At 38.4% G+C, this 25106-nt stretch overlaps 1 protein-coding gene across 1 annotated transcript in view; it reads left to right on the plus strand.

The window, feature by feature from the left end:
• Nucleotides 1–23787, plus strand: part of LOC131526565 (MAM domain-containing glycosylphosphatidylinositol anchor protein 2-like) — a 184429-nt gene extending 160642 nt beyond the window's left edge. The window contains 6 exon segments of the mRNA XM_058754901.1: nt 519–539; nt 1288–1443; nt 4654–4815; nt 17668–17801; nt 19271–19370; nt 21960–23787. Of these exon segments, the coding sequence (XP_058610884.1) occupies nt 519–539; nt 1288–1443; nt 4654–4815; nt 17668–17801; nt 19271–19370; nt 21960–22048 (662 nt within the window). The 3' untranslated portion in view covers nt 22049–23787.
• The last annotated feature ends 1319 nt before the right edge of the window (nt 23788–25106 follow it).

A 25106-nucleotide genomic window follows, 5' to 3' on the forward strand; every position in this document is an offset into this window, starting at 1 on the left:
AATTTAAATTGATCAATTTATATTAAATTCCATTATAATTACGACGTTCTCGTGTTTGTTTGTTTGTTTGTTTGTTTGTTTGTTTGTATCTATTTATTTTAGTAATCTGTGAGAAATAATTAAAATAGTGAAAATACTGAACACACAGTTTATAATATTCACAATGTGTTAAAATAAAAATGGTTTATAAATTGTTGTTCAATACCTATAGTTGAAAAAATGATTGGAGTGTTTTACAACAAAATAAAACTTCAATCTTTCTACTTCAAAATTGCATGCTTCATTCAATGTGTTTCTTGCTGTTTCTTTGTAATTATTTGTGAAATTTACTAGCAATTTCTGCAATTTAGTAACTTTTTTATTATTTATTTTTGTCATGTGAGAAAAGTATTAATATTAAAGGTTTTTCATAGTGATTTTTTTGTTTGATTGTATTGAATAAATTAGGGTCAATTGCGATGTGTTTACTGTTATTCAGCTGCTGATCTGATGAATGTTTTCTATTTTTCTCTTCACAGCTCCCATCAATCCTCGTCTGAGTGAGTATTTATGCACTATTCCTGCCTTTCTTTCTTTCTTATTCTTTCTTGGAGCTGGTTAAGATCCTAAGGATTGTTCTCTGTTTTCTCGAGGATCTCCTGCATTAGTTTTGAGTCGTGAGAGTGAAGCCTGTGTTAATGCTAATGAATATTTATCCACAAACAGCAGCGGCTGAATCTCAAAGTCCTGCTCGTCTGTGTGTGTTAATGACAGTCCTGACACTCATTTCCAAACACAACACATGCGTTCAGGCCTAAAATGCTTTGCAACAGTCCTGTGTGTCGTGAAGTCATATGATGATGTGTTTGAGAAACAGGCACAAAAGTAAGTTGTTTGTAATGATAATGCTGCTGCAGCACTGTTTACAGATTATAGAAAGAGTCGCGGAGAGATTCTGGCTAAATTCCTACATTTGTAATTAGGGTTACGGTTAGGGATAAGTAAGAATAAAATGTATTTAGTTAGCATTTGTAGAACCCATCTTTCATACACTAGTGCACTCAAGTGTACTACAAGTGGTGACAAAATACATTTTTTTAAATACAGAGATAGTATGTTAAAAGTTCATTTTAGTTCATATTCATGGTGTCCCAAAATAGCACATTTGAGTACACTTAGATGTTCATCTTAAGAAGTACTAAAGAATCACTTTAGTATATTGAGGACAAAATTAGTGCATGAAAACAGAGCACTTTAAGTGCATTATGGAAGTGTACTTTTTCTAACCCTGCTTCTGGTTGTTCTCAGGAGAGTTTCAATGCAGTTTTGAGGAGGATCTCATCTGCATGTTCACTCAGGACAAGAACGACGACTTCGACTGGACGAGACACAGCGCAGCCACACGCGACACCAAATACACGCCCAACACGGGGCCCAGCGGGGACCGCAGCGGCTCCAAACAGGGTATGAGCATCTCAGGCCTTTAGGACAGAGTCAGTGTGTCGTCTGTTGTGGCAGAAAATGAAAATGACTCACCGCTTAAGAGACAAACCCACTCAATTTTTTATACTTTGCAAAGAAGGTCAGACAGTCATACAGAAACACAAGTTGCTGCAGAGTGCAACAAAGAAGGGAGGGTTTGCTGCACCTTTATATCTTTTCCCTAGCCATCAAGGTTACATCTCTTAACAGCCATACTTTTCCACACATGGTAAGAAAGTCAAAAACACATTTTACTATATCATTCTTCTAAAGCTCGGACCAGTTTAGGCCTGCACGAACCCATACATCTTATTCTTTAGTCCCCAAACCATATCTCATCTTGACTTCACAGCAGTTCTAAATAAAGCAGGCAACACAAAGAGGGTAAGTCACAGAAGGTCATTACTGAAAGGTGTGGCTGTTTACAGAGTGCTGTATCAAAGCATATTAAATGCAAAGTTGACTGGAAGGAAGAAATTGGGTAGGAAAAGGTGCACAAGCAACAGGGATGACCGCAAGCTTGAGAATACAGTCAAGCAAAGCCGATTCAAACACTTGTGAGAGCTTCACAAGGAGAGAACTGAAGCTGGAGTCAGTGCATCAAGAGTCACCACGCTCAGACGTCTTCAGGAAAAGGGCTACCAAGCCACTTCTGAACCAGAGACAACGTCAGAAGCATCTTACCTGGGCTGTGGAGAAAAAGAACTGGACTGTTGCTCAGTGGTCCAAAGTCCTCTTTTCAGATGAAAGTAAATTTTACATTTCATTTGGAAATCAAGGAGTCTGGAGTCTGGAGGAAGAGTGGAGAGGCACAGAATCCAAGCTGCTTGAAGTCCAGTGTGAAGTTTCTGAAGTCAGAGATGATTTCTTGAACTTTTCTGTTTGGCAAATCCTTTTTTTGATTGATCTTAGGAAATATTCTAATATTTTGAGATACTAGATTCTTGACTTTCATGAGCTGCAAGCTCTGATCATCAAAATTAAAACAAAAAAAAACTTCTGAAATGTTTTACTTTACATGTAATGAATCTAGATATATGAAAGTTTCACTTTTTGAAATTTTACAATAAAAAAATTAACTTCACGATATTCAAATTTTTTGAGATGCACCTGTGTGTGTATATATCTATCTATATATATATATATATATATACCCTGGAGCACAAAAGCAGTCATAAGCAGCACAGGTATATTTGTAGCAATAGCCAACAATACATTGAATGACTCAAAATTATTGATTTTTTTTAATGCCAAAAATCATTAGGATATTAAATAAAGATCATGTTCCATGAAGATATTTTGTAAGTTTCCTATCGTAAATATATCAAAACTTAATTTTTGATTAGTAATATGCATTGCTCAGAACTTCATTTGGACAACTTTAAAGGTGATTTTCTCTATATTTCGATTTTTTTGCACCCTCAGATTCCAGATTTTCTCAGCCAAATATCGTCCTTTCATAACAAACCATACATCAATGGAAAGCTTATTTATTCATCTCCATTTTTAAAAAAACAAAACAATTACCCTTATGACTGGTTTTGTGCTCCAGGGTCACATCTACAGTAGTCAACATTTGAAGTGGATCAAAAAAGTTAATCAAAGTTGTCCTAAGACAAGAACACAGTTTGGTTTTAGGTTTTAGTAATGATGAAAGGTTTTGATCCACTTCAAATGTTGACTAGTGTGTGTGTGTGTGTGTGTGTGTATATATATATATATACACATTATTATCATTATTATTATTTACTTTCATTACTTGGTAAGCGCAGTTCATTAAATCCCATTTTCAAGTTGTACATATTATAATTATAATATATTTTAAACATATTTAATATATAATAAATGATACATGTAATTTATACACAAAATATTACAGCTCGAGAAGCGTTGCGAGTCTCTCCGGATGGAAAGCGCCTGGTTTTTAATCCTCATGCTGATTTCTGAAGTTATCTAGAATTGCATTCATATCCACCGAGTTCCAATTAGTGCTCAGAGTGATTTGATTCGGATTAAATTCAGCTTTTCAGAGGTTGTCTGTTCCCAAAGGCGCTGGTTTATGATGACGGGATGCTCCGGAGGGAACGAGCGCCGCTCCTGTAAATAATACATTCACTTTAATCACCCTGATGATTCCAGACTGTCCGGCGTTTCATTCTCCTCAAGAGTCCTGCAGAGGCGTTAATTACGGCTCGTCATGTTCAGGAGAGGAAACTCTGTTTGATTGTGGCTGGAGGGGTTTTCACGGCCAACCTTTCAACGAGACGATGATCTGAAGAACAATCATCAATGCCATACAACACGCCACACATTACAATAGAAATGAATGAGATTAGTGGCATCAAACACATCCGGCCCGCTTTTACTAGTAATAAATTATCAATTTACTATAGATATATATATATATATATATATGTGTGTGTGTGTGTGTGTGTGTATATATATATATATATATATATATATATATATATATATATATATATATATACATAGATAGATAGATAGATAGATAGATAACCGTGTCTGTGTTTGTTTGTTTGTTTGTTTATTTAGACAGATGAACATATTTAAAGATATTTACCCCCAATTTCTCATATTCACTTTTGAGAGGTTTTTTTTCTGTAATTTAGATTATTTTCTTTCTGCATTTTCCATTTGTTTTTGTAAACAGAAACAGTACAATTGAAAAAGAATATAATAATAACAATAATAATAATGCATATAAATGTACTCATAATATATATTGGTTTGCATGCTGAAGTATAATTTATATAATTTGTGTATGTTGAAGTAAAATTTTTGATCTTTTATACTGTTTATACTTATACTTTATACGTTTTTTTTTTTTTTTATATTTGTTTGATATTTTTTGTTTGTTGTGTTGATGTTTGTATCTTATGGTTAAGCTAAAGATGACAATAACAATAATAATAATAATAGAAAGAAAACTACTAAAATAATTTTATATATATTTTATACACACACACACACACACATATATATATATATATATATATATATATATATATATACATATATATAAAATAAAGTGCAGTTACGTTGCTTCAGTGTTAGTCAGCTGAGCACGTGTGTTACAGCAGTTTCTCTTACTGTGTTTCTACTGTTTGTTCTGTTACTGTATTACTGTGCTTAAGTATGTGTGTCTCATTGTTGTGTGTGTGTGGTTCTCAGGTTTCTACATGTACATCGAGACGTCCAGACCTCGTAAAGACGGCGACACGGCGCGTCTCCTGAGCCCCACGTTTAATGTGGCCCCCAAAAACCCCAACAGCATCACCAGCCCGCCGGCGTACTGCTTCAGCTTCTACTACCACATGTACGGCAAACACATCGGTAAGGACCACAGACGTGCTAAAACATCCACCTTCATTATATGACTAGATGATTGACATGAAACTCCACACTACTGCTGGAGTGAGAATTAGAGCATGTGACAACTAGCCCCGCTCAACCTTATTTAGCTTATTCTGATGATGCTTTCAGCTGTCAATAATATTTTCAGCGGCAAAATTTACAGTGTATACTATTATAGTATTTATGAATGTTTTAATTAGCTTTTATTTATTTATTATTTATTATTTATTTTAATCTTTCTTTTTTGTTAATTTATATTTTTATAATTAGTTTATATTCATTTTTTATAATTCTATTTAATATTATTTTTATTTTAGTTTTAGTAATTTGGTTTTAGAAATTTTAACTTGTTACTTTACTAATTTGCATTTAAGTTTTTTTTTTTTATGTATCTAATATGTGTCTTTTTTATTTATGTGTTCAGTTACTGAAAACAATTTTCATAGTTTTCAGTAGTTTATAGTTTCTATAGTTTATTTTAGTAATTTAATTATAGTAATTTATATTTCAGTTGGTTGTCAAAGCAAACATTACTAATTTTTAAGTTTTCAATGTTTTTTTTTTAATTACTGAAACTGTTTTTATTCTGCTTTGATTTTGATTTTAGTGCAGGTTTTAACTTGATGTGCATTTTTTAAAGTTTTATTTTTATAATTCTTTTATTTCAATTTTTGTAATTTAGTTTTAGCCAATGCAACATTACAAATTATCATTATTATTGGGGATGTTTTATCTCTTTTTTTTTTTTCATTTTGATTTTAGTGTGAGTTTTAGTAATTTTGTTAAGTGCTTTTGCCATTTTTATTAGTTTTATATTTATATATCAACGTTAATGCGTTAACGCATGCGATTAATCTAAAACATTTTAGTGCGTTAATATTTTTTTAATGCAAATTAATCATTTGATAAGGTTTGACCCCAACTTCTTGCCGTCATCGCAGCGCGGAAGGTTATCTATCATTGTGTATTGATGGGACAGCACCAGTGTTGCCAGGGTAACGGCACAAGTGGACTATTTTGAAAATACAGTTGCGGGAAAAATGACAGAGCCGTGGGTTGCGGTTTTTTGGGCTACTTTTATAATGTACCATGGCCGCCTAAGGTGTATATAGACAAATAAAAATTAAAATAGATCCTTTTACTAATGTGTATTTTACTTGGAAGGTATCCCTGGCAACTTAAGAACAGAGAGGCGGTTGTAACATCAAACAACGTGAGTTTCAGCAGAGCAGCAGAAATAAACATGACAACAGCCATTATAGATTATATAAGATAATAAACACACGATTACGATAGGATATTTGTATGTGATTTTCTTGAGTCAATGTGTACATCTGAAATGCTAATTTGTACAGCGATATAAAAGGCTATAAATAGCATATTTTAACAACAGTAAACGACAAAATTCCACGTCATCGTAAAAGGAAGTTATTGCAAACTTGATGTGAGTTCTGAGTAAAAGTGTACTATTAATCTCATAAATTGTCTTGTGAAGCATGATGCTAATATTAGCTCTAATGCACCCGCAGAACAGGTCCAATTCTTCTTCATAACGCATTTTGTCATAATACTTCACATAAGGTCGCAAGAAAATGTTTTGTTGTATTTATTTAGAAATACTTTTAATAATAGTTGGGTAAATGTATACTGGGATTGAAGCGATGTGGCTTGGTAAACGTTTTATTGTCAGTATAAAGGCTGATAATGGCTGAATAAAAACAAAGGAATAATAAGGATTATGTCTCATACCTGGCGGAGGTGTGAAAGGTTCTGTTTCCTTAAACTAGTGTGTCATACATTTCTTCATTTCAACACATTTACAGGTAAGTCCTAGTATTTTAAATTTGTGATTAATCATGATTAATCACAGTCCTTGACTGTGATTAACGCGATTAAATATTTTAATCGATTGACAGCACTAATATATATAATTTTATTTAGCTTTCATTGGCCTGGTTTCACAGACAGGGTTTAGACTAAACCAGGATTAGGCCATAGTTCAATCAGGAGATTTAAGCCATTTTTATAAACGTGCCTAGAAAAAGTATTACTGGTGTGCATCTTGAGACAAAACAAAGACACTGATATATTTTAAGATCAGTCAGTGCAAGTTTCTTTCAGTTGAAACAGCTCAGATTTACATTTAAGTCTGGGACTAGGTTTAAGCCTTGTCTGTGAAACCAGGGGATTATTTTTCAGTTTTTATTAATTTAGTAATTTAAACATTTTATTTTACTTAAAGCAACATTACTGACTTTCATTGAAGTTAAAGTATTTTTTATTTAATTTTTGTGTTTTATTTAGTTTGACTTTTATTTCAGTGACTGAAAACAATTTGATAGTTTTAATTAATAATGGCAATTCTGACTCTGAAGTCTTTTTAACACATTGTACCATATTTAAATTCACAGATTTTTTTCCCACTTGCACTCAAGAGAGTTTTAAATATTAATGAGCACTTTGAATCTGCACAGATTAAGACTGCCGTATTTGTTGAGCATATGGTTGAATATACAGCTGTGACAAAAAGACAAAAGCAGTAGATGTGGGCCTGACGGACAGAAGTGGCATTACCTGCGCTCGGCCCACCGCTGATTAATGAAACTCACTTCAGTTTGCCTTTGGAGTTCTTTCTGTCTGTGTTTGTTTACTGGATTAAATCCCAGAGCTCACAGCAAACACTCACAGTGCCATCACAGCACTAACATTAGTTCCTCATGCCGTCCAGAACCACCACAACACCTCATTCATCTCTAAACCAGACGTTTTATCCCCGCGGAGCAGCTGCTGGAATATAATGAGAGAGGAGTCGATTTAAGAGGATAAGAGGATATCGCTCACATTAACATGAGCAGAAACGCTTTCATTCTTCTTTACAAGTGTTTCACTCAGGAAGATTGAGCGGATAAACCTGATCGTAATGTCTTAAGGCAAAACACTATAGGTGAACCCAGCTACTGAAACAAAACAATGTTGCAAGAACATTTTGCTAATGTTTTTTTCTTGGTTATGCATTATGAGAATGTTACTTTTGAATGTTCTCTGAACATTCTGAAAGTTGTAACATTTAAAAAACATTAGACGAACATCCTACTAAAACGTTTCAGGAAAAAAAAAAGAAGTTCCATAACGATGTCACGGATCGGCCAGGCCCTACGCTCCACCAATCACAACGTTCCACATCACCCGGATACTAATCACGCTCACCTGCACCTTATCACATCAGTCATCAACCCCAGCATATAAACCATCACAACAGTCACTCCAATTCTCCGATCTCGTAACTACGAAGTGGACTCTACTCCCCACGATCTACGTGTTGAGTATACACATCGCTGACAATACTTACCTCTTTGTGCCTTACCTCCTGTCTCTCCTCCTTGTGTCCTCCTCTCCTCCTAGATCATCTGTCCTGGCAATCCGTGTGTCTCCGAAGATCCCCTCATCTCGTTTTTTTTTACCGCTACCCTGTGGAATAGAGCAACATTACTATTGACCTCCTCACTCCTCGAACTTCACTTGTGATATCTATCACTCACCTCCGGACGTCGTTCCAGCTCTCCAGCCACTTTATTCAGTTCAATAAATACTAACGTACTGTCACTTACCTTTGTGTCCGGCCCTATCTGTTACAGAAGATCGGACCGAAGCATACCTAATAGCAGGATGAGCTCTACGGATCCCTTTCAAGAGTTGGTGGACTCTTTCAAGAAAATATTACTTCAATCACCTTCACCACCAGCACCATCGGCTCCTGCACCTCTTCCTACCCGCACGACAACCAGCACTTCTTCTTCGATCGTTTTCGCCAGTCCCATGGCCAGACCAGCGCCCTTCTCTGGATCGGCAGAGGAGTGCAATGGCTTTCTCTTACAGTGCACCCTCACCATCGATCTTCACCCACATATGTTTCCCACTGACCAGTCAAAAATTGCCTTTGTCGTTACCTCCCTCACAGGCCCAGTGCTCCGATGGGCAGAAACCATACTAAACCAGGCCAGACCCGTCACTCAGACGTTCTCCAACTTCATTAACCACTTCCGGGAAGTGTTTAGCAGCTCACCAGGAGATTCCTCTGTGGGAGAAAAACTGTATCGACTTCGACAAGGAACAATGTCCATTCACCAATATTCTCTCCAAATCCGAACCCTCGCTGCCGCCAGCGGCTGGAATGAACCGTCGTTGCTCACAGCCTTCAGACAAGGACTTAATCCCCAACTCCATCTTCACCTCAGCGTCTACGACAATACATATGGTCTGGAGAAGTTTATCCAACTGGCCATCAGGTGCTCCAACCGCATTCAATCTTGTTCCACGGATCCCTCCACAGCCATTGCCACTCCTCCTCCATGCCGACCAGAGACCAGTGACCTTCCAGAACCCATGCAAACAGACTCAACCCGCCTTTCACCACAAGAGAGACAGAAACAGATCACCCAAGGTTTATGTCTGTACTGTGGCGCTAATGGGCACAAAATCCTGGAGTGCCCTCTTCGTCCTCCTCCGGACCTCGGTCACGGAGACAGCTTACGAGATCCAATCAATAACTGGCAAACCCCTAACACGACATCATGTCCGCCACAGTGTGGGACCCTTATGATTACGCATCGGACAATTACATCAGAAGGAACTCCATTTGCTGGTTCTGGAGGGTTCAACTGTGGATATCATCCTTGGCCGCCCCTGGCTGGTGCAGCATAATCCCCACCTAGCCTGGAGGACAGGAGAAGTCCTAAAGTGGGGCGAGAGCTGTTTTCCTCACTGTTTCCCCAGGTTACCGAGGCCTTCCCATAAGGATCCTATCCAACTTCCCATCCACACCACTTCCATAGAGAGCCCGGTCGAGAAGCTATCCATCGATATCCCATCCTGTTATGCCCACTTTAGCGACGTCTTCTGTCCCAAGAAAGCTGCCCAGCTACCACCGCATCGGCCATGGGACTGCGCGATCGATCTCATACCGGGTGAGCCAGTACCACATGGGAGGATTTATCCCCTCTCACCACCTGAACAGAAGGCCATGGAGGAGTATATTGAGGAGGCTCTGCAACAAGGTTACATCGTTCCATCTACCTCCCCTGCTGCTTCCAGTTTTTTCTTCGTGGCCAAGAAGGATGGTGGCCTGAGACCCTGCATCGATTACCGCAAACTCAATGAGATCACTGTCAAATTCCGATATCCCCTTCCCCTTGTCCCAACTGCATTGGAACAACTTCGCGGTGCCACCATATTCACCAAGCTGGACCTCCGCAGCGCCTATAACCTCATACGCATCAGAGAAGGGGACGAATGGAAGACCGCTTTTGTGACCCCCACCGGCCACTACAAATACCGGGTGATGCCCTATGGGTTAGTCAACGCCCCTTCAGTTTTCCAAGGTTTCATGCATGAGGTGCTCCGGAAGTTCCTTCACCGCTTTGTCATAGTGTACATAGACGACATCCTCATCTACTCCCGGAGCCTGGCCGAACATCACCAACACGTTGCGGAGGTCCTCCAACGCCACGGGAGTACCATCTATATCTCAAAGCCGAAAAATGCACCTTCCACCAATCCACAATCCACTTCCTCGGGTACATCATCAACAGTGGTGGCATCCGCATGGACAAGGGGAAGGTGGAAGCTATCACATCCTGGCCCCTTTCTACCAACATCAAAGAGCTTCAGAGATTCCTAGGATTTTCAAATTTCTACCGACGGTTTATATCCAACTACAGCACCATCACCAGCCCACTCACAGACCTACTAAAAGGAAACACCAAATCCCTCACCTGGAATCCTAGTGCCCTAGAAGCCTTTGACAAACTCAAACACGACTTCACCAGCGCTCCACTCCTCGTTCACCCCAATCCCAAGTTACCTTTCGTGGTAGAGGTTGATGCTTCCACAACAGGTGTCGGAGCCATACTTTTGCAGCAGCAGGGGACGCCTCCCAAACTCCATCCATGCGCCTACTTCTCCCGAAAACTCAGCCCAGCGGAGAGAAATTATGACATCGGCAATCGTGAACTCTTGGCCATCAAGCTCGCCTTGGAAGAGTGGAGGCACTGGTTGGAGGGGGCTGCACACTTCTTAGTGTTGACAGACCATAAGAATCTACAGTCATAGGCGTAAATCCCGGGGGGGACGGGGGGGACAGGACCCCCCCTATCTGAGGCCTAAAATACTATGGATGACGCAAAATAATAATTATAATATGACCGCGTGGTGAACCATGAACTCATATTTAAACACGGTCTCCATGCTATGTACACATGCTGTGTACACATATCTATCCTTGCAAGTACAATTTTGGCTGTATTATTTGTGTCCCCTTCAAAAATTGCTCTTGAGAAATTTTACATTTATAGTCCCCCCCTACTGTCAGATGAAATTTACGCCCCTGTCTACAGTATCTCCGCGAAGCCAAGCGGTTAAATCCCAGACAAGCCAGGTGGGCGCTATTCTTCACCCGATTCCAATTCAAAATTTCCTATCGTCCTGGTTCCAAGAATGTAAAGGTGGACGCCATGTCCCGCATCCATAGCCCCAAAGACAACAATGAAGAGCCGACGAAGATCTTACCTACCGAGATCATCACCAGTCCCATTCAATGGACCTCTCCACTAGTCGCCTCTACCGCTCCACCTGCCAATCCGCCGGGCTGCCCCCCGGATCACCAGTATGTCCCAAGAAACCAACGCATCCCGCTCATCCGTACCACCCATACCTCCCTTGGTACTGGCCACCCAGGGGCCAACGCTACTCTCTCGCTGCTACAAGATCGCTTCTGGTGGCCCAATATGGCCAGGGATGTGAGAAGGTTCGTACAGGGCTGCCCTGACTGCACCATCTCCAAAAGCTCCCATCATCTCCCCACTGGCAAATTACTTCCACTACCCATACCTCACCGCCCTTGGTCACACCTAGGAGTGGATTTCATCACGGATCTACCAGCCTCTGATGGTAATACATGTATCTTCGTCATCATAGACCGATTTTCTAAATTCTGTCATCTCATACCCCTCAAAGGCCTTCTCACAGCACTGCAAACAGCAGAAATCCTGTTCAATCACATCTTCCATTATTATGGTATACCTGAAGACATAGTATCGGACAGAGGACCCCAATTCATTTCTTGAGTCTGGAAAGCCTTCTTCTCCCTCCTGGGTGTGACCGTAAGCCTATCTTCTGGCTACCATCCGCAGTCAAACGGGCAGACCGAACGTAAGATCCAGGAGGTGGAACGCTTCCTACGAACCTTCTGCCATGGTCGCCAGGACTCTTGGAACCAGTTCCTAGGCTGGGCCGAGTACACCCAGAATTCACTATGCCATAGCTCGACTGGACTCACTCCCTTCCAGTGCGTACTCGGTTTCCAGCCTCCCCTGTTACCTTGGTCCGGAGAGCCATCTGAGGTCCCCACCATCGACTACTGGTTCCGAGAGAGCGAGAGAGTCTGGGACACCGCACACCACCACCTTCAGCAGGCAGTGCGCAGACAACGAATGGCAGCAGATCTCCAAAGATCCGCCAATCCCGAATACCAACCCGGGCAAAAGGTCTGGCTGTCCACAAGGGACATCAAGCTGCGCCTGCCTAGTCGGAAACTTAGTCCCAGATTCATTGGCCCCTTCACCATCCTGGAACGAATCAACCCCGTCACATATAAACTACAGTTACCTCCACACTACAAAATTCACCCCACCTTCCATGTGTCCCTACTCAAACCCTTCTCTCCTCCTGTTTCCCCAGGGCCTGACCAGACTGAAGAACCCCCTCTCCCGCTCATCTTGGATGAAGGAGCCGTATACAGAGTAAAGGAGATACTGGAATCCCGGCGTCGTGGTGGTAAACTGGAATACCTCGTGGACTGGGAGGGTTACGGTCCTGAGGAACGCTCATGGGTGCCTAGAGATGACATTCTGGACCTGACACTCCTTGAAGAATTCCACTCGGCACACCCCGATCGCCCAGCACCCCGAGGCCGGGGTAGACCACCACGACGCCGAGGGCGGCCCTCAGGAGCGGGCCGTGGAGAGGGGGGTACTGTCACGGATCGGCCAGGCCCTACGCTCCACCAATCATAACGTTCCACATCACCCGAATACTAATCACGCTCACCTGCACCTTATCACATCAGTCATCAACCCCAGCATATAAACCATCACAACAGTCACTCCAATTGTCCGATATCGTAACTACGAAGTGGACTCTACTCCCCACGATCTACGTGTTGAGTATACACATCGCTGACAATACTTACCTCTTTGTGCCTTACCTCCTGTCTCTCCTCCTTGTGTCCTCCTCTCCTCCTAGATCATCTGTCCTGGCAATCCGTGTGTCTCCGAAGATCCCCTCATCTCGTTTCCACCGCTACCCTGTGGAATAGAGCAACATTACTATTGACCTCCTCACTCCTCGAACTTCACTTGTGATATCTATTACTCACCTCCGGACGTCGTTCCAGCTCTCCAGCCACTTTATTCAGTTCAATAAATACTAACGTACTGTCACTTACCTTTGTGTCCGGCCCTATCTGTTACAAACGATGTAAAAGTAACATTTTTGTGCTAATATTCTGAGAATATTATTAAAGATCGGGTGACTTTGAATGAATGTTGCTGCAAGAATGTTTGTTTATAACTTTGAGAAAACCTTGCCAGAACATTCTGAGAATGTTCTCTGTTAGCTGGGAATTTATGTCAAGTGTAAACTAATCAATATCACCATACTTCCCCTGTTGATTAATCACAGTACATTAAGACAAATGTTTTCTATTACAAATTTTCTGAAATGTTATGTTTAAATATGCAGATGAGTCATTATCTAATTAAATATGCACTAATTTGCATACATTTCCAGAACAAAAAATTGGCCATTGGATAAAGCCAGACTTAATATTCTTGTTTGATTTTGTGAACATATTAGAGTTCAAAGTTTTTACAGATGGGTTTCTGGATTTCTCTTTTTATAACTTCATAAATCAGAAAATGCTGTCAACAGACAGAAAAACAATACATTTTCACCTTGTTTAAGAAATACAGTTTTAAAAATACATCAACTAAATGTTACATGAACAAACCCTTCTGTAAAATCCTTCAGAATATAGAGAGGAGTAAAACTGTACGTTTTGGTGTATGTAAGTGCTACTGAAGTGGACAAAAAACTTTGTATTGCTATTGAAACCTTCAGATACAAATAGATAAAGTGCAGTGTGGTTTTTTTTGGATGTTTTCATTCTACTATTCAGATCATTGGTTCAAAATTCTTGTCTGATTTTGTTGACATTAGAATGAAAGGTTTTGGGTGTATGTAAGTGCTGCTAAAGTGGAGGAAAAACTTTAAAGTTATTGATTGAATTTAAATCTACAGACACAAATAGATAACATTGATTCAACATTTTTATTTGATTTTGTTAATATATTACAGTTAAATGTTTTTCCAGAGGTGATTCTGGATTTCTCTTTTTATCACTCCATAAATCATAAAATACTGTCAACAGACAGAAAAACAATACATTTTCATCCTAAAATGTTGTGTAAAAAAATTTTATATGAACAAACCCCTCAGTAAAAATCTTCAGAATATAGAGAGGAATCAAACTCTAAGTTTTGGTGTATGTAAGTGCTGCTGAAGTGGAGAAAAAACCTTTAAAGGTATTGATTGGAATTTAAATCTACAGATACAAATAGATAAAAAATATATATATAAAACGAACACTTAAATGTGTATTTTGGATGATCCCCCCCACTAGGCAAGGCAAGGCAAGTTTCACATTTCATACACAGTGGTAATTCAAAGTGCTTTACATAAAAGGAAGTGAAATAGTCATTAAAAAAATCACAACAATAAAAACAAGGAATTAAAAAATAAGGTCCCACTTTATATTAGGTGGCCTTAACTACTATGTACTTACATTTAAATTAATGATTTGGTACAATGCACTTATTGTGTACATACATGTTTTTACATTGTACTTATATTTTTAAAAATACCTATATGTAATTACATCTGTAATTAATTTCTGTAATTACATTTATAATTACACTGTTGACCCATCCCTTACACCTTAACCCACCGTTAAACCGACCCATACCACCAAACCTGTCCCTAACCTTACCCGTATCCCACCTCAATGGCAGCAATAGTGTTTTGCAATACAGTATGAAAACAATAAGTACATTGTAATTATTTTTTGATGTAAGTACATAGTAGTTAAGGCCACCTAATATAAAGTGTGACCAAAAATAATAATAAAAAAAGGAAATGATATAAAAATTGATTTAAAATGAATTTAAAACAGTTAAGAATAGAAAATGATTATACATAAAATACAGTGCAATTAGTTTGGATGTAGCACAGTGCTCATTTAATAAATGCACAGCTAAACAGATGAGTTTTGTGTCTGGATTTAAATGTGGCTAATGTTTTAGCACATCTGATCTCTTCTGGAAGCTGGTTCCAACTCCGGGCGGCATAATATCTAAAAGCGGACTCCCCTTGTTTTTTGTGAACCCTTGGTATTTCTAACTGATTCGATCCTAATGATCTGAGTGATCTGTTAGGTTTATATTTAGTGAGCATATCTGCAATGTATTTAGGTCCTAGGCCATTGAATGATTTATAAACGAGTAAAAGTGCTTTAAAATCTATCCTTAATGTAACTGGAAGCCAGTGTAAGGACCTGAGGACTGGTGTGATATGCTCAGATTTTCTGGTTCTAGTCAGAATCCTGGCAGCAGCATTCTGGATGAGCTGCAGCTGTCTAATGGTCTTCTTTGGAAGGAGACCATTACAATAATCCACCCTGCTGGTGATAAAGGCATGAACAAGTTTCTCCAAGTCTTGACTGGACACAAAACATCTAATTCTTGCAATGTTTTTGAGATGATAGTATGCTGATTTAGTTACTGCTTTGACATGACTACTAAAACTAAGGTCTGTCTCCAGAATCACCCCAAGATTTTTGACTTGATTTTTAGTTGATTGACCCCTAGAGTCAAGGTGTGCATTCACCTTGAGAACTTCATCTTTGTTTCCAAATGCAATGACTTCAGTTTTCTCCTTGTTTAACTGAAGAAAGTTCTGGCACATCCAACAGTTTATTTCATCAATGCATTGGCAGAAGGAGTCAATGGGGCTGTAGTCGTTTGGAGATAAGGCTAGGTAAATCTGGGTATCATCAGCATAGCTGTGATAGGCAATTTGGTTCTTTCTCATTATTTGACTTAGTGGGAGCATATACAGGCTAAACAAGAGCGGTGCAAGAATTGAGCCTTGTGGGACTCCGCATGTCATGGACGTCCACTTAGACTTATGCTCTCCTATACTCACATAATAACCTCTCCCTTCTAAGTATGACCTGAACCATTTGAGTACCATCCCAGAAAGCCTGACCCAGTTTTCCAGTCTCTCTAGAAGTATGTTATGATCAACAGTGTCAAACGCAGCACTAAGATCTAGCAGTACCAGCCCTGATATTTTGCCAGAATCAGAATTAAAGCGAATATCATTTATTATCTTAATAAGCGCAGTCTCTGTGCTGTGATGCGTTCGGAAACCAGATTGAAAATTGTCCAGGTATCCATTTGAGTTTAAGTAGTTGTTCAGCTGATGAAAAACTACCTTTTCAATAATCTTACCTATGAACGGAAGATTTGATATTGGTCTATAGTTGTTCAACATTGTGTTATCAAGATTGCGCTTTTTCAGAAGGGGCTTAACAACTGCAGTTTTCAGGGAGTTTGGAAAAGTCCCAGAAAGAAGTGAAGCGTTCACCACTTCTAAGAGATCTGCTTCTAAACAGTTAAGCACACTTTTGAAAAAAAGATGTGGGAAGTGTGTCAAGATAGCAGGTTGATGATTTAAGGTGCTGTACTATTTCTTTCAATCAATTGCTTCAAAAACAGACATAGTCACTTCTTTTTGAAATTGCGGTCGAATCTGTGACCTCTACATGGCTAGAAGATATGCCAATCTCCTTTCTGATATTATTGATCTTCTCAGAAAAGAAGGAAGCAAACTCATTGCATTTACTGTCGGAGAGCATTTCACTGGGAATCTGACTTGGGGGGTTTGTCAGTCTCTCCACAGTAGCAAAAAGAGTGCGAGTGTTGTTTAAGTTACTGTTTATAAGGTTTGAGAAGAAGGTCTGTCTAGCTGTGGCTAGTTTCACATTGAAAGCATGAAGGCTGTCTTTATAGATGCTTTATAGATGCACTAGTCTGAACATTGGTTCAAAAATGTTATTTGATTTAGTTCATATATTAGAGTTACATTTTTCCAGAGGTGATTCTGGATTTCTCTTTTTATTACTCCATAAATCAGAAAATACTGTCAACAGACAAAAAAACAAACATTTTCACCATGTTTTTAGGAGTTAAATGTTGTAAAAAATAAATAAATAATAATAATAATAATAATAATAAATCAGGTGACTGTTATATGAACAAAACCCTCAGTAAAAATCTTCAGAATATAGAGAGGAATCAAACTCTAACTTTTGGTGTATGTAAGTGCTGCTGAAGTGGAGGAAAATCTTTTGAAGATATGTGTTGGAATTGAAACTGAAATGTTTTCTTTCCAATATTCTGAAACAAGACATGTTACGGAAGCAAAATAGACCTCAAAACTGACCAGTTCATGAAAAAAACATGCCTTCAGATTTCCACACACCTTTCCCAAGTACCCAAAGCAAGCATGATTGTTAATTTACCATCATACAGCTTTGACCAGGTAGAAACCAAGTACAATCGATTGATTTGCAATTTGACTTAAGCTCTTCAGTTCTTCTGTCGGACGGCACTGAGGAGGTCAGTTGTTAAATGAATTGATTGTATTTTCCCGCAGGCACTCTGAATGCGTTTGTGAAGCAGAAAGGTCAGTCGACTTCAGATGCCGGTCCAGTCTGGTCTCTCAGCGGGAACCAAGGGGACCGATGGAGACAAGCCAAAATTAGCATCCATCCTACTGCCTCCTTCCAGGTGAGCGAACTGCGCGGGTAACACAGAGACATTCACATTCATTCAGTATTTATAGAGCATTTATGTGAGCTTTAGGGTCAGTTTTGAAGGAAATTTATATTTTTATTCATCAAGGACACATTAAATTGATGATAAGTGACAGTAGACATTTATAATGTTACAAAAGATTTCTATTTCAAATAAATGATGTTCTATTGAATTTTCGAAAATGTTTATATTTCAAATAAATGATGTTCTATTGAACTTTCTATTCATCAAAGAATCCTGATATTATCAATGATATACTAATTAGTGCTGTCAAATACATGTAAATACATGTAGATATTTTCTAAATATATGCTGCATGTGTGTGTGTATATAATGATGATATAATAAATAATGATATAATAAATATACACAGTACACACATATATTATGTAAACAAAAACTTTTATTTTGGATGCGATTAATCGTTATTAATCATTTGACAGCACTAATACTAATATATTTTCTGTTAGTATTTTGGATTAGATTTTATTTTTATATTTTCTGTTTTCATTTTAATTTTAGTTAAGATTTTAGTACCTTTGTTAGGCTTTTTGTCATTTTTATTACTTTTCTTTTAAATGTCTATATAGTTTTTTTAATCAATTTAGTTTTTTTCAGTTTGTTTTGCTTTAGTTCTTTTAGTACGTTAACTTTAATTAAACAATAATGAGACATTTTGATTTGGCAACTAGCTGATACAAAAACATATTTTTATTAATCAGTGAAGTATTAAATTGATCAAAAGTGCCAATAAAGACATTTATAATGTTACAAAAGATTACTATTTCAAATAAATGCTGTTCTTTTGAACTTTCTATTAATCTGTGAATCCTAAAAATAAAATGTATGATGGTTTCCACAAAATATTGTGCAGCACAATTGTTTTCAACATTGATAATATTCAGAAATGTGTCTTGAGCAGCAAATCAGCATATTAGAATGATTTCTGAAGATCATGTGACACTGAAGACTGGAGTAATGATGCTGAAAATACAGCTGCGCATCACAGAAATAAATTACATTTGAACAGATATTCACATAGAAAACAGCTATTTTTAATTACAAAACAATTTCACAATTTTTACTGTATTTTTGATCAAATAAATGCAGCCTTGCTGAGCAGAAGAGACTTCTTTCAAAGACAAAAAGGTTTACTGTTATATTTATAGTTTTTTGTAAATGTTTTATATATATATATATATATATATATATATATATATATATATATATATATATATATATGTATATATGTATCATTTATGTCCTAAATGTTTTTATGAAGTCAAAGCATTGTATGAAACAGTAAGTCACTCGAGGTCATGCTGTATTTTGAAAATAGCTTAATAGCACAACCTCTCATAACTTACAGAAGCTGATGTTGAGTCCAGAAGAGGCTCTTGAGACGAGCTTTATTTTGTTTGTGCTCCATTTCCATCACACAGGTGATATTCGAGGGCGTCCGCGGCCCCGGGATCGAGGGGGACATCGCCATTGATGATGTCACGCTCGAGGAGGGGGAGTGTCCTGACCCTCCGTCCAATCGTATGTATCGAGCATGCATCTCCATGGTAACCAGGCCGTAATTGCATGTAGCACAATTTTGTCCAGGAGAGCTCAGTAATTACAGGAGAACAAACAGCGAGAAAGACGGAAATGAGGCCAGGTAATGGGCTGGAATTGACAAGAGCGGCGGTGAGAGCAAAACGCAGCTCCGCTTCTGCTGGAAACATCAGAGCAAATGAAAAACCTTCCTTCTGGAGCCAAACTACAGCTGTAGTCATGAAGCTATGTGTTAATCATTATTATTAGGCATCAGGTTTTCCATTATTATCCAAAGCTGTGTGACTGTAAGAGACGTCTCATATCGATCTCACCGTGAGATGTGTTTGTGTCGTAAACACAAGCGTGGTGGAACGATCAAACGCTGCAGTAATAATATGCACTGGAGGATGATTATGAATCACAGAAATACAGTTCAGACATTTATGAACTGTATGTGTGAAAAACTTTAGAGAGAGATGCTTTTGAGTGCTGTTTACTGAGTCAAGCAAGTATTAACTCTTTCCTCGCCAGCGTTTTTTTTTTTTTTTTAAGTTGCCAGTCACCATTTTTTACATTTCCTCAAAACTTTCATGGCCCACATAATATTTTGTTGTTTGAATATATGAACAGAGATGCACTTAAGTTTTTCATTGTGGTTCTTATGAGAGCACCTGGAGATTTGGTTTGGTGTTCACACTGCACCCATTAAATATAGCTATAAAAAATAAAATAATTAATAATAGTAATAACAGTAGTATTAATGGACTTTATTTAGTTTTATTTTTATTTTATTTTTTTTTTAATAAAAATACATTATTAAATAAAAATATAAATTATTTTATAGCACACGTAAAGGGATAGTTCACCCAAAAATGAAAATGTGATGTTTATCTGCTTACCCCCGGGGCATCCAAGATGTTGGTGACTTTGTTTCTTCAGTAGAACACAAACAAAGATTTTTAACTCAAACCGTTGCAGTCTGTCAGTCATATAATGCCAGTCAATGGGACTCACGGCTTTGAGAGAAAAAAAAAAAAACATACAGACAAAACCAAATTAAACCCTGCGGCTCGTGACGATACATTGAGGTCTAAAGACACGAAACGATCGGTCTGTGCAAGAAACTGAACAGTATTTATGTAATTTTTTACCTCCGATCCACCGCACGGTCCAACTGTCCTGAGCGCGTTCACAACAGCCGGTGCGTGACGCTCATGGTGTAAACAATGAGTGGCGTATATGCACGACAGATGCATAAATACTGTTCAGTTTCTTGCACAGACCGATCGTTTCGTGTCTTTAGACCTCAATGTATCGTCACGAGCCGCAGGGTTTAATTTGGTTTTGTCTCTGTATGTTTTTTTTTTTTCTCTCAAAGCCGTGAGTCCCATTGACTGGCATTATATGACTGACAGACTGCAACGGTTTGAGTTAAAAATCTTCGTTTGTGCTCTACTGAAGAAACAAAGTCACCTACATCTTGGATGCCCCGGGGGTAAGCAGATAAACATCACATTTTCATTTTTGGGTGAACTATCCCTTTAAAAAATACAATGCTAATATTTACATTTTCTTTTATTTCTTTTTAACTTTTTTATTTTTATATGAATTTTCATCATTTTCAAACCTAAAATCAGCAAGCTTTAATTTTGGCAGGTTGCTGGGAAGTCAGTACCAGTTTTAGCGCTGCCGAGTGAAGCGCGTCAGTGAATGAAGTGTCAGGTTTGCTCTGAAACCAGCACTCCTCTCACTTCTTAAAAATAGAAAAAGAAAGGAGATATTGGTGTAATATCCAATCCTGAGATATAGAGAGGAATGAGTTCCCCCTCAGGAGCAGCAAGATTATCACGGGCGATTCAAAGTTTCCTTCAGGATGTCAGTGGCTCAGTTTGATGCTTTGGTAGCGATACTAGAGCCACATATTAAAAAGAAGACCACCAATTTCTGTGAACTCAGTGAGCAAGGATCTATATACGGTGCTGCGAGACGAAGTGGATGCCCAGATAGCACACGTACGTCTGCAAGATGTCTGTTAAAGATCTCTTGATCTGCTGTCTACAAACATCTGACAGACGTCTTTCAGATGTCAGTTTTACATACATTCTAAATCATAAACATCTTAAAGACATCTAATAATCGTCTATTTGACACCTAAAAGGAAACGTCCTATAGACGTATTGCAGATGAGCAAACACCCTAAAAAATATGTCTTGCAGATGTAAATGCAGCCGCTTTAAACTCAAACTATAGACTACTATATCTTACGAATATTTTAAAGCCCTTCATATAAAACTTGTCACATGTTTAGAACAAACTGTATTATGCACTTTCTCCACAGCAGTTCAGTCTGTGTCCTCCCTAGATATAATCAATCTACTGCATATCAATATTAACGGTATTGCTTCATACTGTAAATATATTGATATATCGTACAAACTCGATATACCGCCCAGCCCTAGTTAACTTCCATTCAGATTTTGCAAGTGCACAGCAACTCCCACATAAACATGACAGTCCCAGGCATCATGCTGGTTAGTTTTGATCTGGTTATCTGGTTAGTGCTAACTTCTTTCTCTGTGTTTCCCACAGCGATCCGAGGAGCGGCTGCACGCGGCGTCTCCAGTATATGGCCATTGAGCGTCACACTGTTTTTTACCGTATTCATCGGTCAGAGGTGACGCTCCACGTGAGAAAAGACTCCAGACGCGTCCCTCAATATTTAATCACCAAAGATTCATGCTTTCGGATCGTAGAGGAGGCACAACACCGGATCCACACAGAATGAAACGACTACAAACAGAAAAGTAATAACTAATGCTTAAACTAATAAATAAATAAACATTCTCTTCTGAGATGCTCCAATGTCTGGAATCAACCGAGGGTTTGAACGTTGACCTGAAAAGCACAACGAATACTTCGCAATCTGGATTTACCTGCAAGACGAGAGAAACCATGAATGAATATTGAGTTTTAAACACCATTCCCCTTCCTTCACAGTTTTTTTTTTCCATCTTGAGATGTTCTTTTCTGGTGCTTTGGAGTACAATCAACAAAAACATCTCTTGATTTGTTCTGGGTTTGGTTCGGATCAGTGCTTTAAAACGCAAATAAAGCAGAACCTCGTTTCGCTTTATTCCCCGACTCCAGTAGCAGCCTGATTTCTCAACACTGTGCTCACGTTCCCAAGCGGAGAACTTTGCGTTTTTTGGCGTCCGTGACGGTGAAAGCCGTGGATTGTCGTCGTTCCCAGCACCGGTTGAGTGAAAGAGTTTTTGCCATTAAAAAAAAGAAGTGCCTTCAGGTTAAAAACCGATCCGTTAGCCTGGCCATCGACACCAAACGTCCATGTTTCTAACATCTCCGATGGGCTATTTTATACTCATTTCTATCGCCCCTCAAATGCTGGAATGCGCGACTGCGAGCGTCACGTACGGAAAAATCGCGAACGCACGATGTTTGGCTGCTGGAGGACGATATATGGACGAATGTCACGCTCTCCATCCCCGACTATCATGCCTCTGTCATTTATATACCGAACAATGTGCATTCTGAGAGAAAAAATACGAAATATTCATAATTATAATAATATTTTATTACTCTATCCAGAATGTGTCTCAGCTTTTACACACGAACTGTGAAAATCGGTGGCGGTATCTACCTGAGCGCTCGACCGGCCTCTTTTTAAAAAGAGTGTTGTAAAAAAAAAAAAAATGTGTTATGAAAATGTTTTGACAAGAAGCTGTGTCTCGTTTCTTCTGATTTACGTTGAAATGTTCAGACTTTACTGTCTTTATTTCTCGTCGTCTCCCTTGCATTGCTGAAAATATCAAAAACGGGCAGAAAAACGCCGGTTTGGTAACTGTACAACTTGTATATGTAAAGAAGCTCTGTTCATTGAGATTTATATGAGATGTTTTATGTACGAGTCAAAGGAAGCACAACATTTAGGATTCAGTCATTTATAAACATCATATATGTGACTGTCCTCCTGCAAAACCGATGTGAAAATAAAGTGACACTGGAAGCTGAGTTTCACCAAGAATTGAATAAAAAAACAATTAAAATGGTCTTCAGCTTTAGAATAAATTTGCACATAATGGAAATATTGCTCATGCGTATGGTTAAAAACAAAATATGGTTTAAAGTATTGGGCAGGAATACAAAAACATCACAAGCTGATTAATGATATTCAAAAAGACATTTAAAGAAATAGTTCACCTCAAAATAAAATGTGCTCACCCCCAGGTCATCCAAGGCTTTCCTGTAGCTGGAAAAGTAGAGCATGGCGCTAGCAACGCCAAGATCATGGGTTCGATTCCCAGGGAAAGCAAGAGCTGATAAAATGTAAAAACTGTAATTTGAATGCAATGTAAATCGCTTTGGAGAAAAGTGTCTGCTAAATGCATAAATGTAAATGTGGATGAGTTTGTTTCTTCATCAGGTTTGTAGAAATGTGTCTCAGCAATGGATGCTCTGCAGTGAATGGGTGCCGTCAGAATGAGAGTCCAAACAGCTGATAAAAACATCACAATAATCCACACCACTCCAGTCCATCAGTTAACATCTGGAGAAGACAAAAGATGAAACTAATCCAGCATTAAGACCTTTTTAATGTCTAAAATGAGAGTTCATAATCCATAATAACTCTTCCTCCAGTGAAAAAGTGCATCTCCTGTCGTCTCTCACATCAACATCCAACCACATATTGCTTTAGAGCTGTTTTGATCTGTGCAGATTTCTCTCCTGATTCAGACCAGAACACTTTTTCGTTATTATGGATCATCAGCTAACAGGGAATGTTCTCAGAACGTTCTGACAAGGTTCTCTCAACGTTATGAACAAATGTTCTTCAAGTAACATTAACAGAACATTCATTCAAAGTTATCTGGTCTTTATTAATGTTCTTAAAATGTTATTTATACATTGTTCGTGGAAGCATTTAAATGTTGCAGAACATTCAAAAGTAACATTCTCATGTTTGCAAAATGATACCGTGGAATGTTGTATTCTGTTGTATATAAACAAGCAAAAACATTCTTCAAAGGTTGTCAAAACCTAAACAAAACATTTTGCTGGATGGAATTATGGATTATGGACTCGTATTTTAGACATTAAAAAGGTCTTAATGCTGGATGTGTTTCAGCTTTTGTCTTCTCCAGATGTTAACTGATGGACTGGAGTGCTGTGGATTATTGTGATGTTTTTATCAGACTCTCATTCTGACGGCACCCATTCACTGCAGAGCATCCATTGCTGAGACACTGATGCAGAGACACATTTCTACAAACCTGATGAAGAAACACACTCATCCTGATCTCTGATGATCTGAGGATGAACACATTTTCAGATAATTTTCATTTTTGAGTGAAATACTCCTTTAAAAGTGAAGTGTGTTGTTTTGGATATTTGGGTGTTTCTTTGTAAAATCCATTAAGAACATTGACACACATGGCGTTGGTTTTATTTTAGATGAATGATGGTGTGATGCAGCAGGTGTTGATTATGTAGACATGCGTCACAGAAATGTATTTGTTTAATACTCCGCAGCGCTCGCCGTATTGTCACATTACATTAGCATCAAACAACATGAGGTTAAGAACGCCAGACATGAAGTCCTGAACCATAATGTACAATTTCCTTCCTTGAGCCCCAAAACAAGCTTTAATTTGTGAATCAGCAGGAGGGTAAAGAACGAGCCGAGTGAATAACGAAGCGTGATTATTCTCCTGGTTTTAC

Source organism: Onychostoma macrolepis, chromosome 20, assembly GCF_012432095.1.
Source record: "Onychostoma macrolepis isolate SWU-2019 chromosome 20, ASM1243209v1, whole genome shotgun sequence".
In the NCBI taxonomy this organism is placed as follows: Eukaryota; Metazoa; Chordata; class Actinopteri; order Cypriniformes; family Cyprinidae; genus Onychostoma; species Onychostoma macrolepis.